The 26,528-nt window shown below is 43.4% G+C and overlaps 2 protein-coding genes across 5 annotated transcripts; both read right to left on the reverse strand.

The window, feature by feature from the left end:
• Positions 1–369: 369 nt before the first annotated feature.
• On the reverse strand, positions 370–14,134 carry LOC106563511 (protein regulator of cytokinesis 1). 4 transcript variants are annotated; one of them, XM_014129187.2, is made up of 14 exons: positions 13,940–14,134; positions 13,227–13,359; positions 12,999–13,121; positions 12,645–12,878; positions 12,301–12,471; positions 12,032–12,181; positions 11,556–11,706; positions 11,336–11,472; positions 7,755–7,850; positions 4,724–4,876; positions 4,162–4,263; positions 3,723–3,809; positions 3,225–3,329; positions 370–1,133 (listed from the first exon to the last, which is right to left on the reverse strand). In XM_014129187.2, the coding sequence occupies exons 1-14, from the start codon at positions 13,954–13,956 to the stop codon at positions 1,068–1,070; spliced, it is 1,725 nt and encodes a 574-aa protein (XP_013984662.1). In that variant the 5' UTR covers positions 13,957–14,134; the 3' UTR covers positions 370–1,067. The 4 variants fall into 4 exon arrangements, with proteins under 4 accessions (XP_013984662.1, XP_013984652.1, XP_013984644.1 ...); XM_014129177.2 differs by having other exon boundaries at positions 3,723–3,812; XM_014129169.2 differs by having other exon boundaries at positions 3,723–3,824.
• Positions 14,135–16,957: 2,823 nt separating this feature from the next.
• Positions 16,958–22,599, reverse strand: LOC106563502 (sulfate transporter-like). The gene is made up of 3 exons (XM_014129156.2): positions 22,361–22,599; positions 20,218–20,870; positions 16,958–19,981 (listed from the first exon to the last, which is right to left on the reverse strand). The coding sequence occupies exons 2-3, from the start codon at positions 20,809–20,811 to the stop codon at positions 18,458–18,460; spliced, it is 2,118 nt and encodes a 705-aa protein (XP_013984631.1). The 5' UTR covers positions 20,812–20,870; positions 22,361–22,599; the 3' UTR covers positions 16,958–18,457.
• Between the last annotated feature and the right edge of the window lie 3,929 nt (positions 22,600–26,528).

Consider the following 26,528-nt stretch of genomic DNA (forward strand, 5'->3'; position numbering starts at 1 on the left):
ATCCATGACAATTACATGGTTTCTACAATCCCACTCATCAATTAACGGCAAAGGAGTGTTTTAGCTCAAGGTCAATGAAACAATCCAGGATTGATGGAGCAGAAGAGGAATATCATTCATTCTCTATAACCATTCAAGTTTACAGGGTCTAGATCAATCTCAGGACTTTGGCTCTAAATCAATTTTCCCTATCATGAATAAAGCCAAACTCTCCCGTGCCATCTTTTCATGTGTATTAAGCTATACTGTAGATAAAAGTTCAAACACTGCCATGTAGCTCAGTTGATAGAGCATGGTGCTTGTAACACCAAGGTTGTGGAGTTCAAATCCCGCGTGGGACCAGTATGAAAATGCATGCACTACTATAAGTCAAAGACAGGTGACATATTTATTAATAGGTATACAAGAAACAGTAAAATTCACATGTCGACATAAGAACAAAGACAAGACTATGTGTGCAGAAGAAAAAATGAGAAGTAGCTTTACAAGAAAGCAATATTTACAAACAGAAATACATTAAAAAAAACTTTTTAAAAGAGTAGCATGTCGATCTGCTAGAAGGTCTGTATCAAAACAGGATGCTTCCTCTGGTGTTACCTGGTCATTTATTAAAAAGTAAAGTAAAACCTTTAAAATGAATATTAAAGTACTGCATGTCTAACATCTAAGGGGCTCTACCTTTAAAAAAGTATCAAACTCGTGCAATATCTTCCCTGGACAGCAGAATATTAATCACAGGAAAACATGGCTTTCTGATAGTTTCATCCACACCTTTACTATTGCAACACGTTGCAAATTCTACTAAGAGTCCCTTTTGACCTATCCACTTCCATGCAGGTTGTATAAAAGAAGTATTACTATACATAAATACAATTTGTTAGATTTCAAAGTAACAGCAACACCAATTAGCTCAAATTAGTTGCATCAAGACATCAAAGACTTGTCTGTTGAAGCTTGCGTTACCTGAAATGTTCACTGACCATTACAAAACACTGGCCGTATAGCCAGGAGAAGAGTGCCAAGTGGACAGAACACAACCTCTGAGGAGTGAACTGTGCACGCACCTCTTAAAACGTGGGGTCCTTTTCTGTGGAATTGAAAACTGAGTCACTTGTCTTCTTGGACAGCGCACTCTGGGAGGGAATGAAAGACATATTTCAGTAACTGATATCATAACCTCCCCCCAAAAAAAGCACTGTTGGAGTATAAAGTGAGGGAAAAAAACTTAGGTCAACATTTAATTTACAGTGGATTCGGAAAGTATTCAGACCCCTTGACTTTTTGTTACGTTACAGCCTTATTCTAAAATCTATTTAAAAAAAGTGTCTTCCATCGCATCAATCTACACACGATACCCCATAATGACAAAGAAAACAGGTTTCAATATTTTTGCAAGTCTACAACAACAAAAGTACAGAAATATCACATTTATAGAAGTATTCAAACCCTTCAGTCAGTACTTTGTTGAAGCACCTTTGGCAGCATTTACAGCCTTGAGTCTTCTTGGGTATGACGCTACAAGCTTGGCACACCTGTATTTGGGCAGTTTCTCCCATTCTTCTCTGCAGATCCTCTCATGCTCTGTCAGGTTGGATGGGGAGCGTCACTGCACAGCTATTTTCAGGTCTCTCCAGAGATGGTTGATTGGGTTCAAGTCCAGGCTCTGGCTGGGCCACTCAAGGACATTCAGAGACTTTATATTTAGCAGACGCTCTGATCCAGAGCTTAAAAGAGCAATTAGGATTGAGTGCCTTGCTCAAGGGCAAGTCGTCAAATTTCACCTAGTCAGCTCGGGGATTCGAACCAGCAACTTCTCGGTTACTGGCCCAGCCTAGACTTCGAGACTTGTCCCGATGCCACTACTGCGTTGTCTTGGCTGTGTGCTTAGGGTCGTTGTCCTGTTGGAAGGTGAACCTTTTCCCCAGTCTGAGGTCCTGAGTGCTCTGTAGCAGGTTTTCATCAAGGATCTCTCTGTACTTTGCTCCGTTCATTTTCCCCTCGATCCTGACTAGCCCCTGCCGCTGAAAAACCGGCCCACAGCATGATGCTCCCACCACCATGCTTCACCGTAGGGATGGTGCCAGGTTTCCTCCAGACGTGAAGCTTGGCATTCAGGCCAAAGAGTTCAATCTTGGTTTCATCAGATCAGAGAATCTTGTTTCTCATGGACAGAGTCTTTAGGTGCCTTTTGGCAAACTTCAAGTGGGCTGGGATGTGCCTTTTACTGAGGAGTGGCTTCCATCTGGCCACTCTATCATAAAGGCCTGATTGGTGGAGTGCTGCAGAAATGGTTGTCCTTCTGGAAGGTTCTCCCATCTCCATAGAGGAACTGGAGCTCTGTCAGAGTGACCAACGGGTTCTTGGTCACCTCCCTGATCAAGGCCCTTCTCCCCTGATTGCTCAGTTTGGCCAGGCTGCCAGCTCTGGGAGGAGTCTTGGTGGTTCCAAACTTCTTCCACTTAAGAATGATGGCGGCCACTGTGTTCTTGGGGACCTTCAATGCTGCAGAAATGTTTTGGTACCCTTCCCCAGATCTGCACTTCAACACAATCCGGTCTCGGAGCTTTACGGACAATTCCTTTGACCTCATGGCATGGTTTTCGCTCTGACATGCACTGTCAACTGTGGGACCTTATACAGACCGGTGTGTTTTTCCAAATCAATTGCATTTACCACAGGTGGACAATTTTAGAATAAGGCTGTAACGTATCAAAATGTGGAAAAAAGTCAAGGGGTCTGAATACTTTCCGAATGCACTGTAAATTTATGTGTCCAGATTATTTAAGTACACAGTGACACAGTCTTAAGGATGGTCTTACAGTGAAGTCCGAATATAGTTTAAAAGGCTGGTTTAACAATATATAAATTGCAGGAAATTTGCTTTAAAACTAATATTTTCTCTCCACCCCATGACAAAATGTGTAGAATTGCAGGAAATGTGATTTATAAGAGCAAAATGTATCTGCAGACATGAGGGTTGTAGAGTTTAGTTTAAAAGGTTAGTCTTACAGTGAAGTCAGAGTATAGTTTAAAAGGCTCAACTAACAATATATGATGATCTATGAGAATGTATGAATTGCTTTTGTTTTGTAAAGTGCCATGTTTATTGAATTTATTTAATTGGTTGACTATAGAGCTGAGAGAAATCTATTAAAAATATTTTAAAAAAAACAAATGAACAGCTGGTCTTAAAGTCAAAGTATAGTTTAAAAGGCTGGTCTCACAGCGAAGTCAGAGTAGCTGATTTCAACAGGTTGTTTCCTCTCTGTACTGTTGCACTCCAGCAGGGGCGTTCTCTGACTGCTGCTGCTCTCCAGGGGCCTCATTTTCTGCACAGCCAATGAGAGGACACAAACACGGCACATCAGAGTCAACAAACTGAACATGCAGCACACTTTCTTCTCTGCTTACCTATCGAATCCACCTGAAGTATTATATTTCTACATCTCTTTAATAGAATTATTAACTTGGAAAGAGATTTAGATTCTAAAGACGAGTTTTGATTTTGCTGTCAATACTGTGTCTTTCACAAGCTAGGTAGACTGTGGAAAGTGGCTTACCGCTCGAATAGGGAAAATTCTATAACAGCAATCACCTAGTGGTTGTCTTAATAGTCATCGCGCTATATAAACGGAAGATGTTCACAATCCAAGTTGGATATAAGTGGGCAAGCACAAGAACCAACGATGGTCCACAGTTTGGAGTGAGTGCTGGGTGTGTACCTGCATCTGAACCTGGGAGAGAGGCTTGCTGCTGGGCACACTTATGAAGGTGCTGGATGACCGCACCCTGGTAAGCTGGCTAGGAGTCTTCTGAAAGAAGGGCTATGTGAGTCAAGGTCATGTAAGACTAGTGACACATTTCTTACATTTTCTACCCATGTAAGGTACTTAATGAGAGATTCTTACATTACGCAATTATATCAAAGTAAGTGTTACCACAATAATAAAGTGTCGAGTTGGTTTCGGAGGCCAGTGAACTAGTCTCATAAGGACCACTGTAAGTGCTAGTTACTGTACCTTCTACAGCTACATATCTGGATATTATCTTTTGACAAAAATCGCAATATTATGTTTGCGCTAGACAGCTGTCCCTGTACCAAAACTCCAGTATTTTTCCTTCATAGCTTGTTCGGACCCTGGCAATTCCCAGCCCTAGTACCTTTCTGATCTTGTTGGGGGTGGGGCCGTTTATCCCTCCATGGGCCCTCTTAGTGGGAGTTTTGAATGGAGTCGTCATCTCCCCCTTCTTTGATGTCTGCAACTTCAACACAGAGACAAACAAAGCCTCAGTCACAGACCAGTCAGTAACAAACAATCATTGCCCCAGAATGGTCAACTCCCCATTTCTCAGCATTGCCATTCGGCAGTTACACATGTTGACCACAATACTCTGTACAAGTCTATTTTAATCTAAGTTCAGCACAGTAAGTTTTAGAATTGGCCTTTTGCACATGGGAACAGAGAGATATGGCTTTATGATAGTTTGTGATGAAAAACAGTCACCTTGTAAGAGAGATTTACACAGGTATCAAAACGTTATGCCAGAGTAAGCCTAGACGAAACACAGCCCTTCATTTAAGTGTTTCTAAAATCCCCTATGGGAAAAATGCATGGTGGAAAAACAATTGGAACCAATTCCCTGTTTGACTGCTAGGGTTTATGGGGATTATGACTCATACTGTGGTAATCTATGGGTGAGAATTAGGAGGGGCTGGACTTACGGCGGCACGTTCACTTTTCTCCTTGCCCCTCTGCTGCTTGTACTCCTCCCATTGGCTGGAGATGTAGGTCATGACTCTCTGGCCCTGAACCAGGAAGGCAGAACCCTGGTCGTTCTCCCAGGCTTCAACCCCCTTCTTCAGCTCTTCCTCCAACTGGTCACATCACATAACAGGGAGAAACAACGTCACTTTTCCTATGTAAAAAGCCTTTACACACACACACACACACACACACACACACACACACACACACACACACACACACACACCACCAACACTGGCATTTACAGTGCATTTGGAAATTATTCCGACCCCTTTACCTTTTCCTTATTTATTTTTTTACGTTAGAGCTGTATTCTAAAATGGATTAAATCGTTTTTTCCACCTCATAAAATCTACACACAATACCCCATAATTAGGGATGCACGATATATCGGTGAACATATCAGAATCGGACGATATTAGCTAAAAATGCCAACATCGGTATCGGCTGATGTCTAGTTTAACAGTGATGTGCAAAACCGATGTCAAAGCTGACGTGCATACCTAAATAACGTAGGTACATGCCATAATCGCGCCTCATAAAATTTGCCGCTACGTGTGCAACACAGCATTCACAACCTAGCCCACAATGTCTGAGGTGTCGCTCGAGCAGTCAACAACTCGAGCAGTCATTTGAAAGACTAAGAACATTTCAGCGAGACAACTCAAAAGGCGAAATCCAAGAAAGCCAAGATGATGGAATTCATTGCCCTTCACAATCAACCGTTCTCTGTCAAAAGTGATGTTGGCTTTCGCCGACTGGTCAAGCACCGGTAAACACTACCAAGTGCGCTATTTTTCAGATGTTGCCCTACTGGAGTTACACAGTAATAGTGTCACTGCAATTAGCGTCAAGACATACATACTATGGAACGCCGTTCGGGTCTTTGCGTGTCAAAAAAGATACAGTAGCACTGTCAAAGCTGTACAAAAGTCTGCAAACCAGCAAACACCGGCCACGAACGATGTGTTTACAATACCGCGTTGGTAATAAAGCATAATTTGTTTGACCGCAACTTCTGGGCAAGCTAGCTTTAGCTTGGTACCTAGCTAGCACCAATACAACCAGCCTGAAAACAATGACCAGTAGAAACTGCAGTCATTTTCATTATTCTTAGCAATGATTTAAGAATCCTTGTGAGTAAGTATTAGCTAGGTTGCCACTTGTTGTTCACCTATTGAAATTTAACTTCAGATCATGAAAATAAATAGCTAGCCAGCTACTTAACCCTGTTACCCAAAGCTAACGTTATAAGCAGCCAGCTGGCTTCATCTGGCTAGTGAGGCTCGACCGGACATGGTTATGTGTGGTGAAGCTAGCCACAATAAGGATTAGGCACAATAGTGGAATTTGCGGTTTGCCTTCAAAATAAGTCATTGAAAGTGATGCAAATGAATACAAATAGTAGAATTACACCATACTGTTATTTTGAAGGCTAACCGCAAAGTCCACTATTGTGGCTAATCCTTATTGTGGTTAGCGTCACATTGATTAATGGTGGTCGGACCCATCTAACAAAAACTGTCTTATAAATGATAACACCTGGCTATATAGTTAGCTAGATAACTATGGCTACTGAAACAGATGTCGTTTTGCTATGTTTTTGGGGAAGAACATTGTTTGCATCCATGAGCTAAGCTAGCTTTTCTTTTTATGACCAGCACTGTAGGTGCGCAAGACAACTTTACCAGCATCATAGCATACGTATCGATGAATCATTGTGTGTAATAACTACGTAAAGAAAATTGAGTCTTCTTGGATATGACGCTACAAACTTGGCACACCTGTATTTGGGGAGTTTCTCCCATTCTTCTCTGCAGATCCTCTCAGGCTCTGTCAGGTTGGATGGGGAGTGGGTCTGCACAGCTTTTCAGGTCTCTTCAGAGATGTTCGATCAGGTTCAAGTCTGGGATCTGGCTGGGTCACTCAAGAACATTCAGAGACTTGTTCCGAAGCCACTCGCTCATTGCCTTGGCTGTGTGCTTAGGGTAATTGTCCTGTTAGAAGGTGAACCTTCACCCCATCCTGAGGTCCTGAGTGCTCTGGAGCAGGATTTCATCAAGGATCTCTCTGTACTTTGCTCCGTTCATCTTTCCCTTGATCCTGACTAGTCCCCCAGTCACTGCCGCTGAAAAACATCCCCACAGCATGATGCTGCCACCACCATGCTTCACCATAGAGATGGTGCCAGGCTTCCTCCAGACGTGATGCTTGGCATCCAGGCCAAAAAATTCAATCTTGGTTTCATCAGACCAAAGAAGCTGGTTTCTCATGGTCTGAGAGTCCTTTAGGTGCCTTTTGGCAAACTCCAAGCGGGCTGTCATATGCCTTTTACTGAGGAATGGCTTCCGTCTGGCCACTCTACCATAAAGGCCTGATTGGTGGGGTGCTGCAGAGATGGTTGTCCTTCTAGAAGATTCTCCCACCTCCACAGAGGAACTCAGGAGCTGTGTCAGCGTGAGAATTGGGTTCTTGGTCATCTCCCAGACCAAGGCCCTTCTCCACCAATTGCTCAGTTTGGCCGGGCGGCCTGCTCTAGGAAGAGTCTTGGTGGTTCCAAACTTCTTCCATTTAAGAATGATGGAATTTCTGAATGCACTGTATACGTCATTGGCATTTTACGTCAGACTACAACTTCACTGACCCCACCATATAAGCAGCATATGAGAATGACCTTGAACCGATCATTGGATGCTCCCCAGTGAGCGGTTGTGAATAGAAGCTGTGGTGATTTAACGCTGGACTGCAAAGTGCCTCTAATTTAGCAGGAGTTTGTTTGATTACCATCATCAACCATGTCTGTCACTTTTCATAAACATATTTTATATGTAAAAATGTAAAGACTATAATTTCTACAACTTACAACAGATTTTAAGCAGGTGAAAATAATTGTCAGATGAATGAATGGTATATAACTTTCCTTCAGACTGAAGCCAACTGCCATACAAATTTACAGAAGGACATGACTTAAATCAAATCAAGTCTTACCTTTGGCAGCATCTTTTGAACTTTGACCTTCTCTTTGGCCTCTTTAAGAAGGGCTCCTCCTCTGTTGGAGAAACGGTTTGGATCATTGGCCTTTTTCTGCAAAGAGAAGTTTCAGTAACAGATTATACATTTTCTTCTCAAATTATATAGAACAAAATTAGCAACAAACTGAACATGTATCAGAAAAAGAGCAGATTGTTAGTTTAGTTTAGTTTGCAGCAAATCTCAAACAGATCACATTAGGACTGACCCCATTTAGGCAACTGGTTGATAGGCTATTGGTTGACCATCAACCAGTCAACTACATGGGGTCAGCCCTAATGTAATCTGTTTAGGATTTGCTGGAAACAAATAAAATATCCATTGTATTCAGGAAAGTATTCAGACCCCTTTTTCTATAGCTTTTTACGTTACAGCCTTAATCTAAAATTGATTAAATAATTTCTCTTCAATCTACACACAATATCAAAGCAAAAAAAGTTTACAAATGTTTGCAAATTTATTAAAAATGCAAAACTGAAATATTACATTTACATAAGTATTCAGACCCTTCACTCAGTACTTTGTTGAAGCACCTTTGGCAGCAATTACAGCCTTAATTCTTCTTTATGACGCTACAAGCTTGGTACACCTGTATTTGGGGAGTTTCTCCTCTGCAGATCCTCTCCAACTCTATCAGGTTGGATTGGGAGCGTCGCAGCAGTTATTTTCAGGTCTCTCCAGAGATATGTTCGATCGGGTTCAAGTCAGGGCTCTGGCTGGGCCACTCAAGGACATTGAGACTTGTCCCGAAGCCACTCCAGCATTGTCTTGATTGTGTGCTTAGGGTCGTTGTCCTTTTAGAAGGTGAACCTTTACCTCAGTCTGAGGTCCTGAGCGCTCTATAGCAGGTTTTCATCAAGGATGTCTCTGCACTTTGCTCGGTTAATCTTTTCCTCAATCCTGACTAGTCTCCCAGTCCCTGAAAAACATCCCCACAGCATGATGCTGCCACCACGCTTCACTGTAGGGATGGTGCCAGGTTTCCTACAGACGTGACTCTTGGCATTCAGACCAAAGAGTTCAATCTTGATTGCATCAGACCAGAGAATCTCATTTCTCATGGTCAAAGTCCTTTAGGTGCCTTTTGGCAAACTCCAAGCAAGCTGTCATATGCCTTTTAATATGGAGTGGCTTCTGTCTGGCCACTCTACCATGAAGGCATGATTGACAGAGCTGCTGCACTCCACCAGAGTGACAATCGGCTTCTTGGTCACTTCCCTGACCAAGGCCTTTCTTTCACGATTGCGCAGTTTGGCCGGGCAGCCAGCTCTAGGAAGTCTTGGTGGTTCCAAACTTCTTCCATTTAAGAATGACGGAGGCCACTGTGTTCTTTGGGACCTTCAATGCTGCAGAAAAGTTGCCACCCTTCCCCAGATCTGTGCCTTCACACAATCCTGTCCCAGAGCTCTACGGACAATTCCTTCGACCTCATGGCTCGGTTTTTCCCCTGTCAACTGTGGGACCTTATATAGACAGGTGTTTGTCGAGTATCATAACAAAGCGTCTGAATACTTATCTTTTTTTATTTGTAATAAATTTGCCCAGAATTCCCACAACCTGCTTTCGCTTTGTCATTTTGGGGTATTGTGTGTAGATTGATGAGGAAAAATGATTATTTAATCCATTTTAGAATAAGGCTGCAACGTAAAACAAATGTGGAAAAGGAGAAGGGGGCTGAATACTTTCCGAATGCACTCTGTGTATACATACAACCATTCAAAAGATTGGGGTCACTTAGAAATGTCCTTGTTTTCCATGAAAACATACATGTAATGAGTTGCAAAATGAATAAGAAATATAGTCAAGACATTGACAAGGCCATAAAGAATGATTTTTAATTGAAATAATAATTGTTGCCTTCAAACTTTGCTTTCATCAAAGAATCCTCCATTTTCAAAGATACACTTCTCCTTGATGTAACCACATTGTCCGATTTCAAAAAGGCTTTACAGTGAAAGCAAAACATTAGATTATGTTAGGAGAGTACATAGACAAAAATAATCACACAGCCATTTTCCAAGCAAGGACGTGTCAATAAAACCCAAAACACAGCTAAATGAAGCACTAACCTTTGACGATCTTCATCAGATGACACTCCTAGGACATTATGTTACACAATACATGTATGTTTTGTTTGATAAAGTTAATATTTATATCCAAAAACAGCATTTTACATTGGCGCGTGATGTTCAGAAAATGTATTCCCACCAAAACTTCAGGTGAATGTGCACATCAATTTACAAAAATACTCATAAACGTTGACAAAATATATATCAATTATTTAAAGAATTATAGATAGACTACTTCTGGATGCAACCGTTGTGTCAGATTTTAAAATAGCTTTACGGAGAAAGCACATTTTTCAATATTCTGAGTACATAGCTCAGCCATCACAGCGAGCTATACAGACACCCGCCAAGTTCGGGGCAACCTAAACTCAGAATTAGTATTAGAAATATTGTCTTACCTTTGCTGATCTTCGTCAGAATGCACTCCCAGGACTGCTACTTCCACAAGAAATGTTGTTTTTGTTTGAAATAATACATATTTATGTCCAAATACCTCCATTTTGTTCGTGCGTTCAGGTCACTATCCAAAGGCATAACGCGCGAGCGCAGTACCAGAGACGAAAAGTCAAAATGTTCCATTGCCGTACTTAGAAGCATGTCAACCGCTGTTTAAAATCAATCTTTATGGTATTTTTTACGTAAAATTGCGATAATATTCCAACCGGACAATAGCATATTTATTCAAGAAGAAAAAGAAGGAACAGCAGGCTCGCGGGACCGAGCATATCCAATCCCTTTGTCTCCAGGCAGTCCACTCAGTAACTGAGCTCCTATTATCTGCCCAGTGACAGGAGAATGCTCAAACTACTTTCTGAAGGCTGTTGACAGCCAATGGAAGCCTTAGGAAGTGCAACGTCACCCCACAGATACTGTAGTTTCAATAGAAAATCAAGAGAAGAACTACAATTCTCAGACTTTCCACTTCCTGCTTGGATTTTTCTCAGGTTTTTGCCTGCCATACGAGTTCTGTTATACTCACAGACACCATTCAAACAGTTTTAGAAACTTCAGAGTGTTTTCTATCCAAATCTACTAATACTATGCATATTCTAGTTTCTGGGCCAGAGTAGTAACCTGTTTAAACTGGGTACGTTTTTCATACGGCCGTGAAAATACTGCCCCCTACACCCCAACAGGTTAACTGCAGAAAGCCAGCAGCAAAGGGAGGAGGAGGGAAGGCTATCTCTGGCTCCCTCTTGAGTCATTTGTGTCCTAATTATTTAATCACTGTGTTTAAAACATAAGACAAGCTCATTAGCCTACATATAGGCTAGTTGATTTCTATATAGGGAAATATACACCTTTCAAAATTTAAACCAATCGATTGGTCGAAAGAAGTCAACTCTTAGTCGACCAAGATCTTTTGTTGTTGCGGACAGTCCTAGATGACATGCACCAAGTAGTGCACAATTTTACAAAACGTTGCAATTTCATTCACAAACATAGCTTGACCGCAAATACCAGCAGTACCTCAAAGTCCTGGAAGAGGGCCCAATACTTCTCCCATCTCTGCAGGGCCTCCAGAAAGGGCTTTACCTGGTCGTAATAATTCTTCACCTTCAATAGCGCAGCATCATGCAGCGCCAACAACTCCTCTGTGACGTTATCTAGGGGAAAACGAATTGGTTCGATCAGTATGCATGTGTATTTTGTCTGCGAGAGTGACATTTCATAGTGTTGTTCTACTCACTGTCACAGAAGTGGGCATTGAAGGGTTCCCTCTGCTCAGGGCCCATGTTGCACTTGTCCCAGAAGGCCACTAGTTCCTGTCTGACCTTGTCAATCACATCCTCCAGCCTGGTCTTCTGCAGGTCTGTCAGACGGTCCAACTCCCCCTGCCACTGGACCGAACAACATGGTCAGGTTCAGTATGAAGAAAGGAAAGGAAAACATTGCTCAGAAACAGTGATACGAGGAGGTACAATAAGAAACATGTTTTCCCTCGGTGATCCCCAATGAACACTACTCGGGTAAGGACCGTCGTCTCAAACACTACACTGTGTAGTACTAGCACCATCTCTGTTCTGTTCCCTTGTTAGCTAAGTCCGGGGCAACATTATAGTCATAGTGTAAGGTTTACTGTTTCGAACAGTGGTGTGTGGTATGCATGTGAAGCTTTGTCCAACACAGTGGTGAAGGAGAGGTATGAAGGAGGAGAGTACCAACCTGTGTAATTTGGTCAGAGAGGGTACCCATCACACTCTCTTGGAACACATTGCAGTCTTGCTCCAGCGCATCCAGACGATTCCACAGGCACATGGATCGTTCTTTCAGCTCAGCTAGAGTATTTGTCAGTGATTCCTTCTTGACCTCCATCTACACAAAATGATACAAATACTATTGGCCCAGACCTAGAAGTCACATCAGATACAATAAAAGACTACAATACAATATTTAAGGAATCATTAGTAGCGTGGCTTGATTATTTTCAGTACCTGACAGAGCAGCAGTTTGAGGGCTTTGATATTTTCATGAGTGAGCAGGAATACATCTTCGTCGTGGCCCACAGACTCTTTCTCCAGGCTAGTCTCTGGTTCATGACCCATCTCCTCCATCAGCTTCCTGATGTCCTCACGCAGACCTGAGAACACCTTTGCACGACTCTTCTACAGGATGGAGAGACAAGAGTTTCGATTTTCCCCCCAAAATACCAGTAATGAGCAGCTATGACAAATGTACAGTTTGAATAATAATGTTGCTTTTTAAAGACAATAGGAGGTTCAACATGACATTCATACTAAACCCAAATCTTCAACCTGGCCTGCAGCCATTACAGTACCTTTTCCTCGCTGAGGGTCTGGATGTGCTCCCGGAGCTCCTGCAGCTGCGTGCAAGATGGCATGCTGCCAGTGGGGATGTAATAGGGGGTGACGCACAGCTCCACACACAGTTCCTTATCCTGCTGCTGCAGTCCGTGTAGCTCCTTCAAACGCTCCCCCTTCTCCTTGGTCAGAACCTCCACACGCAGACGCAGGTTCTTCTCAATCTGGAGGACTGTCAGGCCCTCCTCCATCTGACAGGTGGACAAGTTGGAGACAGGAGGTTAGTACAAAGGAAGGGAAGGAGTTAAGGAAAGGAAGCAGCAAACAATGTTGTTGAGGTTGATTATAAAAAGCCTTAAGGTACCACTTACTTTGTATGGATCCATTGACATTTCCAGGCACAAGGTATCCAGCTGTTTTTTAAAAGTGATGATATTGGCCCGGATGCGGAGCTTCAAGGCTTCCTCCTCGGTGATCATGTCATTCAAAAGGCCCTTAGGAAAATAGTCATATAGTGTCATAGAGTTGGTTAATTATCTACTTGATGAGGATTCAGTAACATGCAGTTCATCTGAATATACTGTTGTCTAAAGCCTCACCTCAATGTGTTGCTTCACTGTCTCCATCCGCTCCACCCTCTGCTCCTCCATAATGCCTATGTTGTCCCAGATGTCCACCAGCCTGGCCATGGCATTGTTTATACCCGTCACTAGCGAGAAAGCCAGGGCTTCACTGCAGAGATGAGTGACAAGACTTAAGCTGGCTTGGTAGCTAGCAAACATATAAGTAGGTATTTTGAACACTTTGTTCACTGCCAGACTAGTTCTGGTCCAAGCGCATGCGTTGGATCTGCACTACAACGGATGGACCACACGTTACTATTTTCGCGGTTCAGGCAGAGAAAGGTTCGTCAGCAACCGTTACTCTAGCAACATCTTTACTTTGGCGAGTAGCGGAATTATGTTAAAGCCTGTCAATATTAAGGTGGAAATCCATCTAGGGGCGAATGTAAAAATAACACCCTGGACCAGAGCCAACACACAGCTGGCTAGTTTGTAAGGGTATCAAAGATTAGCGTTAGTCCTCTGTTAGCTAGCTACCAACGGTTTGAACATTTCCCCTATCTCGGCAATGCTGCAATGTTATTAGCTATTTCTATTGCGGAAGCAACTTCTAATTGTAATCAACCAAACATTGATGCAGCTAACTTTAACTAGCTAAGTTAAACGGGTACTACCAAAGATTTCGTATAACTGTGGTGCTACCGTCTGTACTAACGTTAGCATACTTTAGCAAATCAACTTGAACTTACCTCCTCCGACTTGACATAGTTTCCCCCGAAAACAATAAAGGAAAAATAGGTAGCTGTTGAAGAATATCAATTATTTATACAAAAAGACGTAGATGGCTGGCTAGTTTCATTTGTCACTACAGCGGTGCGGACGCAGTGCTCTTTCAGCTGCTTGTGCAAAAAAATTCAAAAAAGTTGTCCTTGTTCAAGAAGCGCTGTAATAGGCTATTCACTCACCAATGGCACTCCCATTTTCTCACTTTGGTCAGGAGGCTCTCTGCCGCCATCAAGTGGACAGTAGGCTACATTGCATTTTCACTTCAGTACTATACAAAGTAAGTCAAAATACTTTTGTAAAATTACGCCACACGCCATATCACTGTTATTTGTAGGTAGATGTTGCTGATTAGATGGATACACATTAGTCTATGCATTCAATCATGTTGAATAAAGAGTCAGGAAAACTCACATTGTAATCAATATCTGTAGTGCTCTGGAGTGATGTTTGAACCTGCAATATGAAAAGTCAGCATAATTCATGCCAATGCCCAAGGTAAACGATTATTTCTGTCACTGACACAGCAAATTGTGAAATGACTAAACGGTAGTAAGCCTGTAATGGCTGAGCACAGAGGAATTGTTCCAATGCTGCATTCTGTTATTTTGCCAGTTGATCATTGACACACCTGCTGTCAAGTGAATTGGCAACTGAAAAGGACTAACATTCAACATAACTTCATACTCTCAAAATCATTAGTCATTTAAATTACACATAGCTAGTATTGTAGTAGTTTATTAAACCATGAATTTACTTATACTTTATACAAAAGCGTTGTTTCTATTGATAACTAAGATGCACAGTCTATAAAAACATTCAACCACCAACAACTCTACAAAGTAATATAAAATACAATTTTGAGAATAATTTGATAAGATTCCAAACTTTAAAAGTTCATCTGAAACATCAACTTTTATTGTAAATCTTTAGATACCAGCGCCTTGTTGGAATAGAAACTGGAGTTTGTGTGTTACAAAATAACTGCTGAAGTCACCATGAATATATTATGGTGCATCTGTCCTGGTCAAACTCAAAATGAAACATAAAATAGATTGATTCTCCCTTGATTAGTAATTTACATGGGCTGCGTCTCAATCCACCTGTATTGGTCTTCCGCATCTGTGGTGGAAGGTGGCAGAGTTACACCGGTGTTTGTCCGACCAGGAGACATCCCGAAAATCATCTGAAGTCGGTGCCACTGATGTGCCAACTTCTGTCTGTAGCGTCTGAATGGTTGACCCCACCATCGAAAGCTGAGTCTCTCATGAACGCGTGCGTACATGTTGTTTTTAAAAAATCAAATTATACCTACAGAAACCTGAGACCTTCCTCCCTTCGACAGGAAGAAGGGGGCGAAGGGCACGAAGCTTCCAAAGCTGTTTTTTAATTTTTTCTCTCGAGCGCATGGGGGAGAAGAGAGTGCTCATCACGGAGGCAGACACCAGCGAGGGCACAGGCACATGGCAGACACTTTCCTTACAGGAATCATGAGGATAATGCACTTTACTGTTTGACCAAATCGTAGGTTTAGCTGCCAAAAAATAGGACGTTTTGAGTGAGGTGACAATGTACAACTTGCTCTTGCTACGTTTATAAACACCTTTCCGTTTTTTACAATCCATGATCTTGGCTGTATAGCTTATGACAGAATCGGAGAAAGTCTCTTTGCTGATGCCACGTTTGACCTTGAATGTGAGTTTGCGTGACCTCAGCTCAGCCAATCAGAAAACCACGCCGGCCCTTGCCCACAGAACAACCAAAGGCAAATTTTATAGAAATGTGAGTTATAGATCTGTCATTCTTATTGAAAGCAAGTCTAAGAAGCAGTAGATCTGTTCTATGAGCGCCATTTCTATGCTTCCCAGTCTTAAATCTTACTTTCGGTTTTATACACCAGCTTCAAACAGCTGAAAATACATTTTTGGTTATGGAAAATACACTGCTCAAAAAAATAAAGGGAACACTAAAATAACACATCCTAGATCTGAATGAATGAAATAATCTTATTAAATACTTTTTTCTTTACATAGTTGAATGTGCTGACAACAAAATCACACAAAAATAATCAATGGAAATCCAATTTATCAACCCATGGAGGTCTGGATTTGGAGTCACACTCAAAATTAAAATGGAAAACCACACTACAGGCTGATCCAACTTTGATGTAATGTCATTAAAACAAGTCAAAATGAGGCTCAGTAGTGTGTGTGGCCTCCACGTGCCTGTATGACCTCCCTACAACGCCTGGGCATGCTCCTGATGAGGTGGCGGATGGTCTCCTGAGGGATCTCCTCCCAGACCTGGACTAAAGCATCCGCCAACTCCTGGACAGTCTGTGGTGCAACGTGGCGTTGGTGGATGGAGCGAGACATGATGTCCCAGATGTGCTCAATTGGATTCAGGTCTGGGGAATGGGCGGGCCAGTCCATAGCATCAATGCCTTCCTCTTGCAGGAACTGCTGACACACTCCAGCCACATGAGGTATAGCATTGTCTTGCATTAGGAGGAACCCAGGGCCAACCGCACCAGCATATGGTCTCACAAGGGGTCTGAGGATCTCATCCGGTACCTAATGGCAGTCAGGCTACCTCTAGCGAGCACATGGAGGGCTGTGCAGCCCCCCAAAGAAATGCCACCCCACCTGAGAAGTGGTCTGTGGTCACCACCTGCAGAACCACTCCTTTATTGGGGGTGTCTTGCTAATTGCCTATAATTTCCACCTGTTGTCTATTCCATTTGCACAACAGCATGTGAAATTTATTGTCAATCAGTGTTGCTTCCTAAGTGGACAGTTTGATTTCACAGAAGTGTGATTGACTTGGAGTTACATTGTGTTGTTTAAGTGTTCCCTTTATTTTTTTGAGCAGTGTATATTTCACAGATTGTACAATGATTCTCTACACTATACTTGCTTATTTTTGTCACAAACTGAAATTAGGTGAACTATTAGAATTTTAGCAACCAGGAAATATCGGAGAGATTTCTGCTTAGTACATCTTTAACCCTTTACACCTATATGGATAGTTTCTAACAGAAGAAATATAAAAAGTATATGCATGACCATGGTTTCAAATGAAAGAAATTATCAGACCAAAGGTGAGAACACAACAGTTCACCTGACACAAGACCAAACAAATCCAAACATTATGCTGTTGATTTCATGTGCATTTTACATTTACTGTACTTTTCGCTGCATTTGTTGATAACAAATACACTCAGTAACATGATAAGAATAATAATGGAAATTCTGGGGTAGGTGCAAACATTATTACAAGAGTTTGAGTGAGAGGTCTAACTGGTGTCTTCAAGTGGACACACACCTCTCCAAACTGTGCACAGTACCTAAGTAATTTTTATGCACTTTAATGACACAAAGAGCCTTCAACTTAAAGGTGCTTTTTTGAGATCTCCTAGCTTTGCCGTTGAGGAACTGAAGCAAGCACACTTACAGTCTTTTGTTTGTAACACAGCCCTGCGTCCCCACCATCACACAATTACTGTTGTTGTTTACACAATCCAAAAAACGGTCCATTATAAATCACAATCTGGGTCAGGTGGGCATCATTTGAAAGATGATTCTATTGCCAACATGACTAGTTATAAAATATGATCTTACAGTGTTAGGCTTTCACAAGGCACTTCAGACAAACAACATTTTTTGGTGCTCATAGAATGGAGTGATTCAAGTGTGTGTTCCGCTGCAAATGTTCTTCGCAATATGACAAACATTCTGTTCAGGACAACCCATGGTATGACGCTTGTCATCCTTGTAACTGTACATCAAATATAGCTATCATAATTGTTGATACTGTAAATTATATCAGTTTTCAAATACGGAAATGTGAAGTGCACATTTGGACTTATGGGTGTGTGATTTGCTTGTATGACATCAAAGCAGTATTTATTATAATCCTCCAAGTGTCATCTATCAGAACACATCGACTCCTCTCAATTTACAGCATCCCCTTACACAGACCACAAAAATATTGCTTAACTACTTACCCAATTAGCAGGAGAGATTGGGGGCAGTTTTTTATTGTGCGTGGTACACATGTTTAGAACGACTGTCAGTTGAATCCCACACAGGGCTGTAAAGTGAGCTGTAAAGTAAAGTTTGAGCTGTAAAGTAAACGCTTGAGTTCTGACATCATATATAGTACGTTACTGTACAGCCACTGCATTCAGATTTAGGTGCTTATGAGTGACCAAATCTGCCATTTTCAACCCGTATAGGGATGACAGGGGCTGTGAGTGTGAAGGGCTACCAGGCCCATGGACCGCCGGCGATGTCACCTTCTTAATTGTTTTATTTTGATATAAAAAAAAAATATTTGTGTGTGTGTCAATTTTGACCAAGCCACCCAACAAAAAAAATTGTCCAGCCTATCTTGCATTTTCCAGAATTGGCAGATGGCCAATCCATCCCTGACCAGAGCCATTTATTTACATATCCATTTATTTGGATATATACGGCTCTGGTCTACACCAATGAGTCACCAATAAATGTAGATGTTTCCCTGTCATTGGCAAATTGAACTGCAGCGTGTACAGTATAGAATGACAAGCGTTCCATGTCTTTGTCAGCCTTCCCAAAGAAAGAGCCTTGTCTGAGAGAATCTATGACCGTTGTATTACAGCTTGCTAGCAGCACTGTGACACCCACCTCCTTATAGTCTTTAATGATCCCTTTGAAGGTTTGCATCCCTGTGGAGTCTACGAAGGGCATGGCAGAGCAGTCTAAGATGATAGTGTGGAAGTCAAGTTCTCTGGACACCAGCCCTACATTCACCTCTCCATTAGTCTTGTCGTCTCTCCCGACTTCCTTCGCTGCCATTTTTTTCGATTTTTTCTCTGCTTCCATCCTCCTGGTCATCTCCAGGAAGGGTTCCACACCCACGGCCTTGTACAGCGACTTCAGGAAGAAGTCCTTGTTTGCATAGTAGAGCGGGGCCTGGAAGCGGAAGATCCTCACTTTAGGGAGGGACATGAGGTTTTCATACTCCTCCAAATCCTCATAGTAGACAGTGTCATGGACCTGTCCTAGCAGAGAAACCTTGGGCTTCTGGGTCTGGACGATGATACAGAGGATAGAGAAAACTACCCCAATCACCAGCCCCATCTCCACACTGATCAGAGCTGAGGCACTCATAGTCACCATCCAGACGATAGCGTCCATCTTACTGACGCGCCACTTACTGGGCACGTCTCTGAACTTACGGAGAGCTCCCCTCAGACTGACGATGATGATACAGGCCAGGACACACTTCTGGAGGGAGTAAAAGAAAGGGGCGAAGAAGAGCAGGACCAGGAGAACGACAAAGGCACTTACAATGCTGGAGACCTGAGTCTGGCAGCCCGTGGAGTCTTTCACCATGGTCTTAGCCAGGGCAGCGCTAGTGGTGAAACAGTGGAAGAAGGAAGGGATAATGTTACAGAAACCAATGGCCAACATCTCCTGGTTGGGCCGGACGGTGTAGCCGTTCTTCTTAGCAAACATCTCAGAGAGGGAAACCGTGAAGGCAAAGCTGATTACAGCCAGTGGGATGGCATCGAAGGCCACCCGGGGCATCAGACCAAAACTGGGCACCTTAGGGGGGATGAAGCCTGTGGGGATAGCACCAGAGACACTGGAGTCGTACCGTCCGTGGAAGTCTACAAAGTGGGACACCAGTGTAGCGCCCGCCACTACTACCAGCTCTGTGGGAAGAGGGATCTTCAGACGATCCTTGTAGCGATCTTGGAGCTCCTTCCCCAACACCAGGACGGAGATGCAGATGACGCTGGTGATGAGGTCACAGTAATTGGTGTTCTGGATGTTACTGAAGATATTGATCCAGGTGACCACCACAGTGCCGTAGCCCTGGTGGCGAGGGATCTTGAGCCCCAGTAGGTACTTGGCTTGGACGGTGAGGATGGTGAACGATGCGCCTGTGGCGAAGCCGTCCAGCATGGGAGCAGAGAGGTAGACAGAGACGAAGCCCAGTCTGAACACAGCCATCAATACCTGGAAGGAGGCAACCATGTTTATCAGATAGTTAATTTAATCTAATCTAAAGGTCAATATTCAGCACAGTCATCTTTGATGTGAGGTAATTTATGATGTTTAGGACATGAGTGTTTAATCAAGTGTAACTGATTTACATCTGTTCCACTACATGTTGAAATCTGTTCCACTAAATGACTAACATGTTGAAAGCAGTTATGAGAGTGCTGAATCAATCAGAGTATTTTAAACTGTACCTGGTAAATCCCAGCCAAAAACGTCAAGGCTGCTGCGATGCTGATGGCATAACATTCTTTCCCACACTCCATGCCGAAGGCCCCTATTGTCAGGTTGACGGCTGAGCTGTCTGAGTCTCCTGTTACATTTAAGAATCCATCTACGGTGGCTGCTTTGGTGTCATCCAGCTCAAACCCTGCCATATACACCTCTCTGTCCACAACCTGGCCCACCATGAGGCTCATAAGACTGAAGATGCCCACAGACACGTGCCTGGAGGTCCCCATGAAGAAGTAGATGATGTTGGCGAAGAAGGAGGTGTAGAGGCCATAGATAGGGTCCACTCCAGCCAGCAGGCAGTAGGCGATGGCCTGAGGGACCAGGATGATGCCTATGATGAGGCCTGACATGAGATCACCCCAAATATACTCTTTCAGCTTGTAGTTGGGAAGCCAGAGCACCACAGGGAAGAACCCAGTCAAGGTGTTCTTGACCCTGGGCACAGAGCAGGACAGGCTACGGCTTAGCTTGGTCTTCAGAGCGGTCATGGGCTCTTTCCGCTGCCGGATCCTCCGCTCCAGGTGGGGAACTTCTGTGACCTTGGCTTCCTCCATGGCCTCTGAAAGGGGTGGGTTGTGGGGGTGGTGGTGGGGTGGGGTGCTTAGCTGTGCTCCTGGAATGAATCAGACAGAGAATCTTCACTCATCATGACACCCTTTGATCATTAGATAGTGTGTCCTCCCCGAAGAAAACAATGATTAAACACCTTCCCAACTAGCATTTGAATTCAAGGGGTGTTGCATTACTCATAGTTCTCTCGTTAAACTTTGATGCGTAGTTTATTACATCATTGAAACTGTAACAGAGGTTCAGTCAAGTAGTGATTTAGTGAAAATGAAAACATTGAAAAGCAATAAACATGTCGGGATCTGTGAGAGATTAGTTAGGCTATCGTCAAAGAAACTTCCTGCTTGCTGTTAATGTGCTCCCACATCAAGTTCAATGTTACACAGCGACATTCAGCATCGTTGTCACACCCTGATCTGTTTCACCTGTCTTTGTGATTGTGTCCACCCCCCTCCAGGTGTCGCCCATCTTCCCCATTATCCCCTGTGTATTTATACCTATGTTCTCTGTTTGTCTGTTGCCAGCTCGTTTTGTTACGTCAAGCCTACCGGTGGTTTTCCCTCTGCGCCTGTCTCGCTATTGTGCCTGTTTCCCAGTGTTGACCATTCTGCCTGCCCTGACCCTGCCTGCCGTCCTGTACCGTTGCCCCACCAATCTAGATTACCGACCTCTGCTTGCCCTTGACCTGCTTTTTGCCTGCCCCTGTTCGATTAATAAACTGTTGTTACTTTGACGTTGTCTGCATCTGGGTCTTACCTGAATGGTGATAACCGTGGCAACACTTACTCAAGGACCACAGTGAAAATATACAGGTGTCTTAGGCAACCCATCTATCAACCCATCTCAGATTGCCCCTTAATTCAAAGACAAACGCAGACAATGTATTGACAAACCATCTAAAACTCTAATATATCTTAAATGCGACCTAACCGGAAATATCAAGCATCAAAGCATGCCTCTAATGATATCAGTAGAAAGAAAGAAATTTCTACATTTCCCACTGTGAACAGTCTGAACATCTGTAGATTGAGATGAATGAGTGATCCAGACATTCACCATAGAGCTCATCATGTCTCATCATGTCTTCAGAAGCCCTAAACTATGCAGTAGATAACTGTCCCACTGGGCACACACTGGGTGAATCAACGTTGTTTCCACGTCATTTCAATGAACTTAGGTTGAACCAACGTGCAACAGACGTTGTGCCCGTTTGGGATGATAACCCTTTACGGTAGCAGTAAACAGAAGATTAAGTCTTATCGTTGTGTCCCATCATAACCTCATTACAGCTGTCTGATGGGCTTTGATTCCTGCTTCTTCTTCCTGTACCAAAGTCAACACCCACCCCTCATGTATTATCTGCACTAACGGGACTCAAATAGTAATAGCAATTTTAGATCAAAATCATTTTTAGACCCTCCTCTAGATGCTCTACGTTTACCTGTCTTAAAACGCATGAAATGGCACACATAGGTTACAAACACAGGCTACTTGTTATTCTACCAATGTTCAGGCTGAGGCAAAACAATAACTCACCCACACTTCGTTCTGCCAACCCAAAGAGGAATGCAAATTTTGTGTCAAAGTTTTGTTGTCAGGAACATGTAACCTACAGGTACACCTAAAAATAGTCACAGCTATCAGTGTTCTCCCTCACAACCAACTCGCTCTACTTTTCTCTTCTCCTGTCTCTCCTGTCTCTCTGCAAGTGTCATACACACTCCTCTCCTGCTACCCCGGAGTAGAATGACAAAAAGGGTGTTGTCGCAAATCTATGTTGGATGAGTATAGCGATAAGGGCGACCCTTGTCCTGACACTGATCATTGCCATAGGCTGGACAGCGTGGGGGGGTGGGGCCACTGTCTCCTTTTGGGTTGTCCATAAAGTGGAAGCAAGGCCTCCCTTGGCAATCTAGTTAGGTTCAGGGCAATAGGGTAACAAAAGTCAATCGTTTACTTGCTTGTGTGGCTTATCTATCTGTTAGTATTCAGACCTAACCTGGGATCTGATTAGTTTTCAAACTGAAACTGAAGAAGAAGGGTCCAAACTGTTAACATACAGTAGTTCCAGTTGACACAGTGACCTGGTTTGGTGATTGTCTTACAACACAGCAATAAGATAGCGGTTCATTCACTATTGACTTGACACCAGATTACTGATCCCTCGTCTCAGTTTATTATGTATTGCATACATTAATATATCTGTCATCGTGTCAAATATGGAAATCTACATGTTTTTTTAGAACTAGATTTTTTTGCATTTGACTGAATGTCCTGTTTCCAGAGGCCTAGGGTTTAGTAAGTTTTGCCTTTTAAGGTAAATACGTGTTCACACATTCTTTTTGACTTCTGCATTGCATATTAGTCATCATTAATGAACTACTAGATTATGAGTTGTGTTCCTGGTTTCTAGCTATGTCATTGACTTAGACTTAGCCAATTAAGCCATGGAGCACATCACTCCAAATTTGCTATATGAAGTCCCATTGTGCTCAGTGTTATGGTACAGAAATCGATCTGTGACTAGCTAATAGTTCCTGTCTCGTGACCTGCAGTGATGTCATATCTGTGGACCCAATATTAAAGAATATCTTAGCTTGAAATCACATGTGAAATCCCATTATGATATGGCATGACTCCAGTATGGGATCACAAGACAGACTATGTGTCGTCTGGTCTTTCCACTATTGTGCCATGAGGGAGAAGTTGTACAATGGCCCTTGACATTATATCCAGATGAATTAAGTCAAACGTTGACCAGTGAGGTCTTGTGAGATGTGTGTGAATTGATTTGTGCCAGGTCTTGGCAGACACCATAACTTATCACTCCGTTTGACCGGTTTAGTTGAAACATACCCTCCAAAAGGTCTGGATCATCAATATGAAATAGAAGCTGTGTAAACATAATAAACTACATGTATGGAATAATCTTTGTGTATAGAATGATATTATATAGCCTTTTATAATGGAATAGCTTACATGCAAACTAAAGATGGCTTTTTCACTAATCAGTTATTCACTTCATCTAGGTTTTTGCTTTGTTTGGCTGTATTTCACAGTGAATGGCACCATTGTTGGTGGGCTGAAGATGTTGCATTCAACAGACCCCTGTCCAACCGTGTAACAGGCTTCAGTAGAGTAACACTACTAAATTACTGAAATGTGTATATTGTTATTGTTTCATGGGCAACACAATACTGCTCATCATCCGTTTGTATACCATTCATTCCAAACAAAAAATACCTCTTGAAAAACCTATACAGTGCATTCGGAAACTATTCAGACCCCTTCACTTTTTCCACATTTTGTTACGTTACAGCCTTATTCTAAAATGGATGAAATAGTTCCCCCCCCCTCGTCAATCAGTAATGACAAAGCAAAAGGAGGTTTTTAGAAGTGTTTGAAAATGTATAATATTTTTTTGTTGTTGAAATATTACATTTACATAAGTATTTAGACCCTTTACTCAGTACTTTGTTTAAGCACCTTTGGCAGCGATTACAGCCTTGAGTGTTCTTGGGTATGAAGCTACAAGCTTGGCACACCTGTATTTGGGGAGTTTCTTCCATTCTTCCTTTCAGATCCTCTCCTAATCTCTGTCAGGTTGGCTGGAGAGCGTCGCTGCAAAGCTATTTTCAGATATCTCCAGAGATGATTTATCGGGTTTAAGTTCAAGGCCACTCAAGGACATTCAGAGACTTGTCCTGAAGCCACTCCTGCATTGTCTTGGCTGTGTGCGTAGGGCCGTTGTCCTGTTGGAAGGTGAACCTTCACCGCAGTCTGGCCCTGAGAGCTCTGGAGAAGGTTTCCATCAAGGATCTCGCTGTACTTTGCTCCGTTCATCTTTCCCTTGATACTGACTAGTCTCCCAGTCCCTGCCACTGAAAAACATCCCCACAGCATGATGCTGCCACCCCCATGCTTCACCGTAGGGATGGAGCCATGTTTGCTCCAGAGGTGATGCTTGGCATTCAGGCCAAAGAGTTCAATCTCCGTTTCATCAGATCAGAGAATCTTGTTTCAGATGGTCTGAGAGTCCTTTTGGCAAACTCCAACTGGGCTGTCATGTACCTTTTACTGAGGTGTGGCTTCCATCTGGCCACTCTTCCATAAAGGCCTGATTGGTGGAGTGCTGCAGAGATGGTTGTCCTTCTGGAAGGTTCTCCCATCTCCACAGAGGAACTCTGGAGCTCTGTCAGAGTGACCATCGGGTTCTTGGTCACCTCCCTGACCAAGGCCCTTCTCCCACGATTGCTCATTTTGGCCGGGCTGCCAGCTCTAGGAAGAGTATTGGTGGTTCCAAACTTCTTCCATTTAAGAATGATGGAGTCCACTGTGTTCTTGGGGACCTTCAATGATGCAGAAATGTTTTGGTACCCTTCCCCAGATCTGTGCCTCGACATAATCCGGTCTCAGAGCTTTACGGACAATTCCTTTGACCTCATGGCATGATTTTTGCTCTGACATGCGCTGTCAACTGTGAGACCTTATATAGGTATATATACACTGCTCAAAAAAATAAAGGGAACACTTAAACAACACAATGTAACTCCAAGTCAATCACACTTCTGTGAAATCAAACTGTCCACTTAGGAAGCAACACTGATTGACAATAAATTTCACATGCTGTTGTGCAAATGGAATAGACAACAGGTGGAAATTATAGGCAATTAGCAAGACACCCCCAATAAAGGAGTGGTTCTGCAGGTGGGGACCACAGACCACTTCTCAGTTCCTATGCTTCCTGGCTGATGTTTTGGTCAATTTTGAATGCTGGCGGTGCTTTCACTCTAGTGGTAGCATGAGACGGAGTCTACAACCCACACAAGTGGCTCAGGTAGTGCAGCTCATCCAGGATGGCACATCAATGCGAGCTGTGGCAAGAACGGTTTGCTGTGTCTGTCAGCGTAGTGTCCAGAGCATGGAGGCGCTACCAGGAGACAGGCCAGTACATCAGGAGACGTGGAGGAGGCCGTACGAGGGCAACAACCCAGCAGCACGACCGCTACCTCCGCCTTTGTGCAAGGAGGAGCAGGAGAAGCACTGCCAGAGCCCTGCAAAATGACCTCCAGCAGGCCACAAATGTGCATGTGTCTGCTCAAACGGTCAGAAACAGACTCCATGAGGGTGGTATGAGGGCCCGACGTCCACAGGTGGGGGTTGTGCTTACAGCCCAACACCGTGCAGGATGTTTGGCATTTTCCAGAGAACACCAAGATTGGCAAATTCGCCACTGGCGCCCTGTGCTCTTCACAGATGAAAGCAGGTTCACACTGAGCACGTGACAGACATGACAGAGTCTGGAGACGCCGTGGAGAACGTTCTGCTGCCTGCAACATCCTCCAGCATGACCGGTTTGGCGGTGGGTCAGTCATGGTGTGGGGTGGCATTTCTTTGGGGGGCCGCACAGCCCTCCATGTGCTCGCCAGAGGTAGCCTGACTGCCATTAGGTACCGAGATGAGATCCTCAGACCCCTTGTGAGACCATATGCTGGTGCGGTTGGCCCTGGGTTCCTCCTAATGCAAGACAATGCTAGACCTCATGTGGCTGGAGTGTGTCAGCAGTTCCTGCAAGAGGAAGGCATTGATGCTATGGACTGGCCCGCCCGTTCCCCAGACCTGAATCCAATTGAGCACATCTGGGACATCATGTCTCGCTCCATCCACCAGCGCCACGTTGCACCACAGACTGTCCAGGAGTTGG

This window comes from Salmo salar, chromosome ssa01 (assembly GCF_905237065.1).
Source record: "Salmo salar chromosome ssa01, Ssal_v3.1, whole genome shotgun sequence".
In the NCBI taxonomy this organism is placed as follows: domain Eukaryota; kingdom Metazoa; phylum Chordata; class Actinopteri; order Salmoniformes; family Salmonidae; genus Salmo; species Salmo salar.

Bases quoted from the DNA above. Each gene is read 5' to 3' on its own strand.
- LOC106563502 (XM_014129156.2), bottom strand. From the start codon at position 20,811: ATGGAGGAAGCCAAGGTCACAGAAGTTCCCCACCTGGAGCGGAGGATC. The intron at 19,982-20,217 runs GTACAGTTTAAA...GCCTCCTTCCAG, and splicing joins TTTTGGCTGGGATTTACCAG to GTATTGATGGCTGTGTTCAG.
- LOC106563511 (XM_014129169.2), bottom strand. The intron at 11,707-12,031 runs GTTGGTACTCTC...TGTTCGGTCCAG, and splicing joins TCTCTGACCAAATTACACAG to TGGCAGGGGGAGTTGGACCG. The intron at 3,330-3,722 runs GTACACACCCAG...TTGGCTGTGCAG, and splicing joins TCTCCCAGGTTCAGATGCAG to AAAATGAGGCCCCTGGAGAG.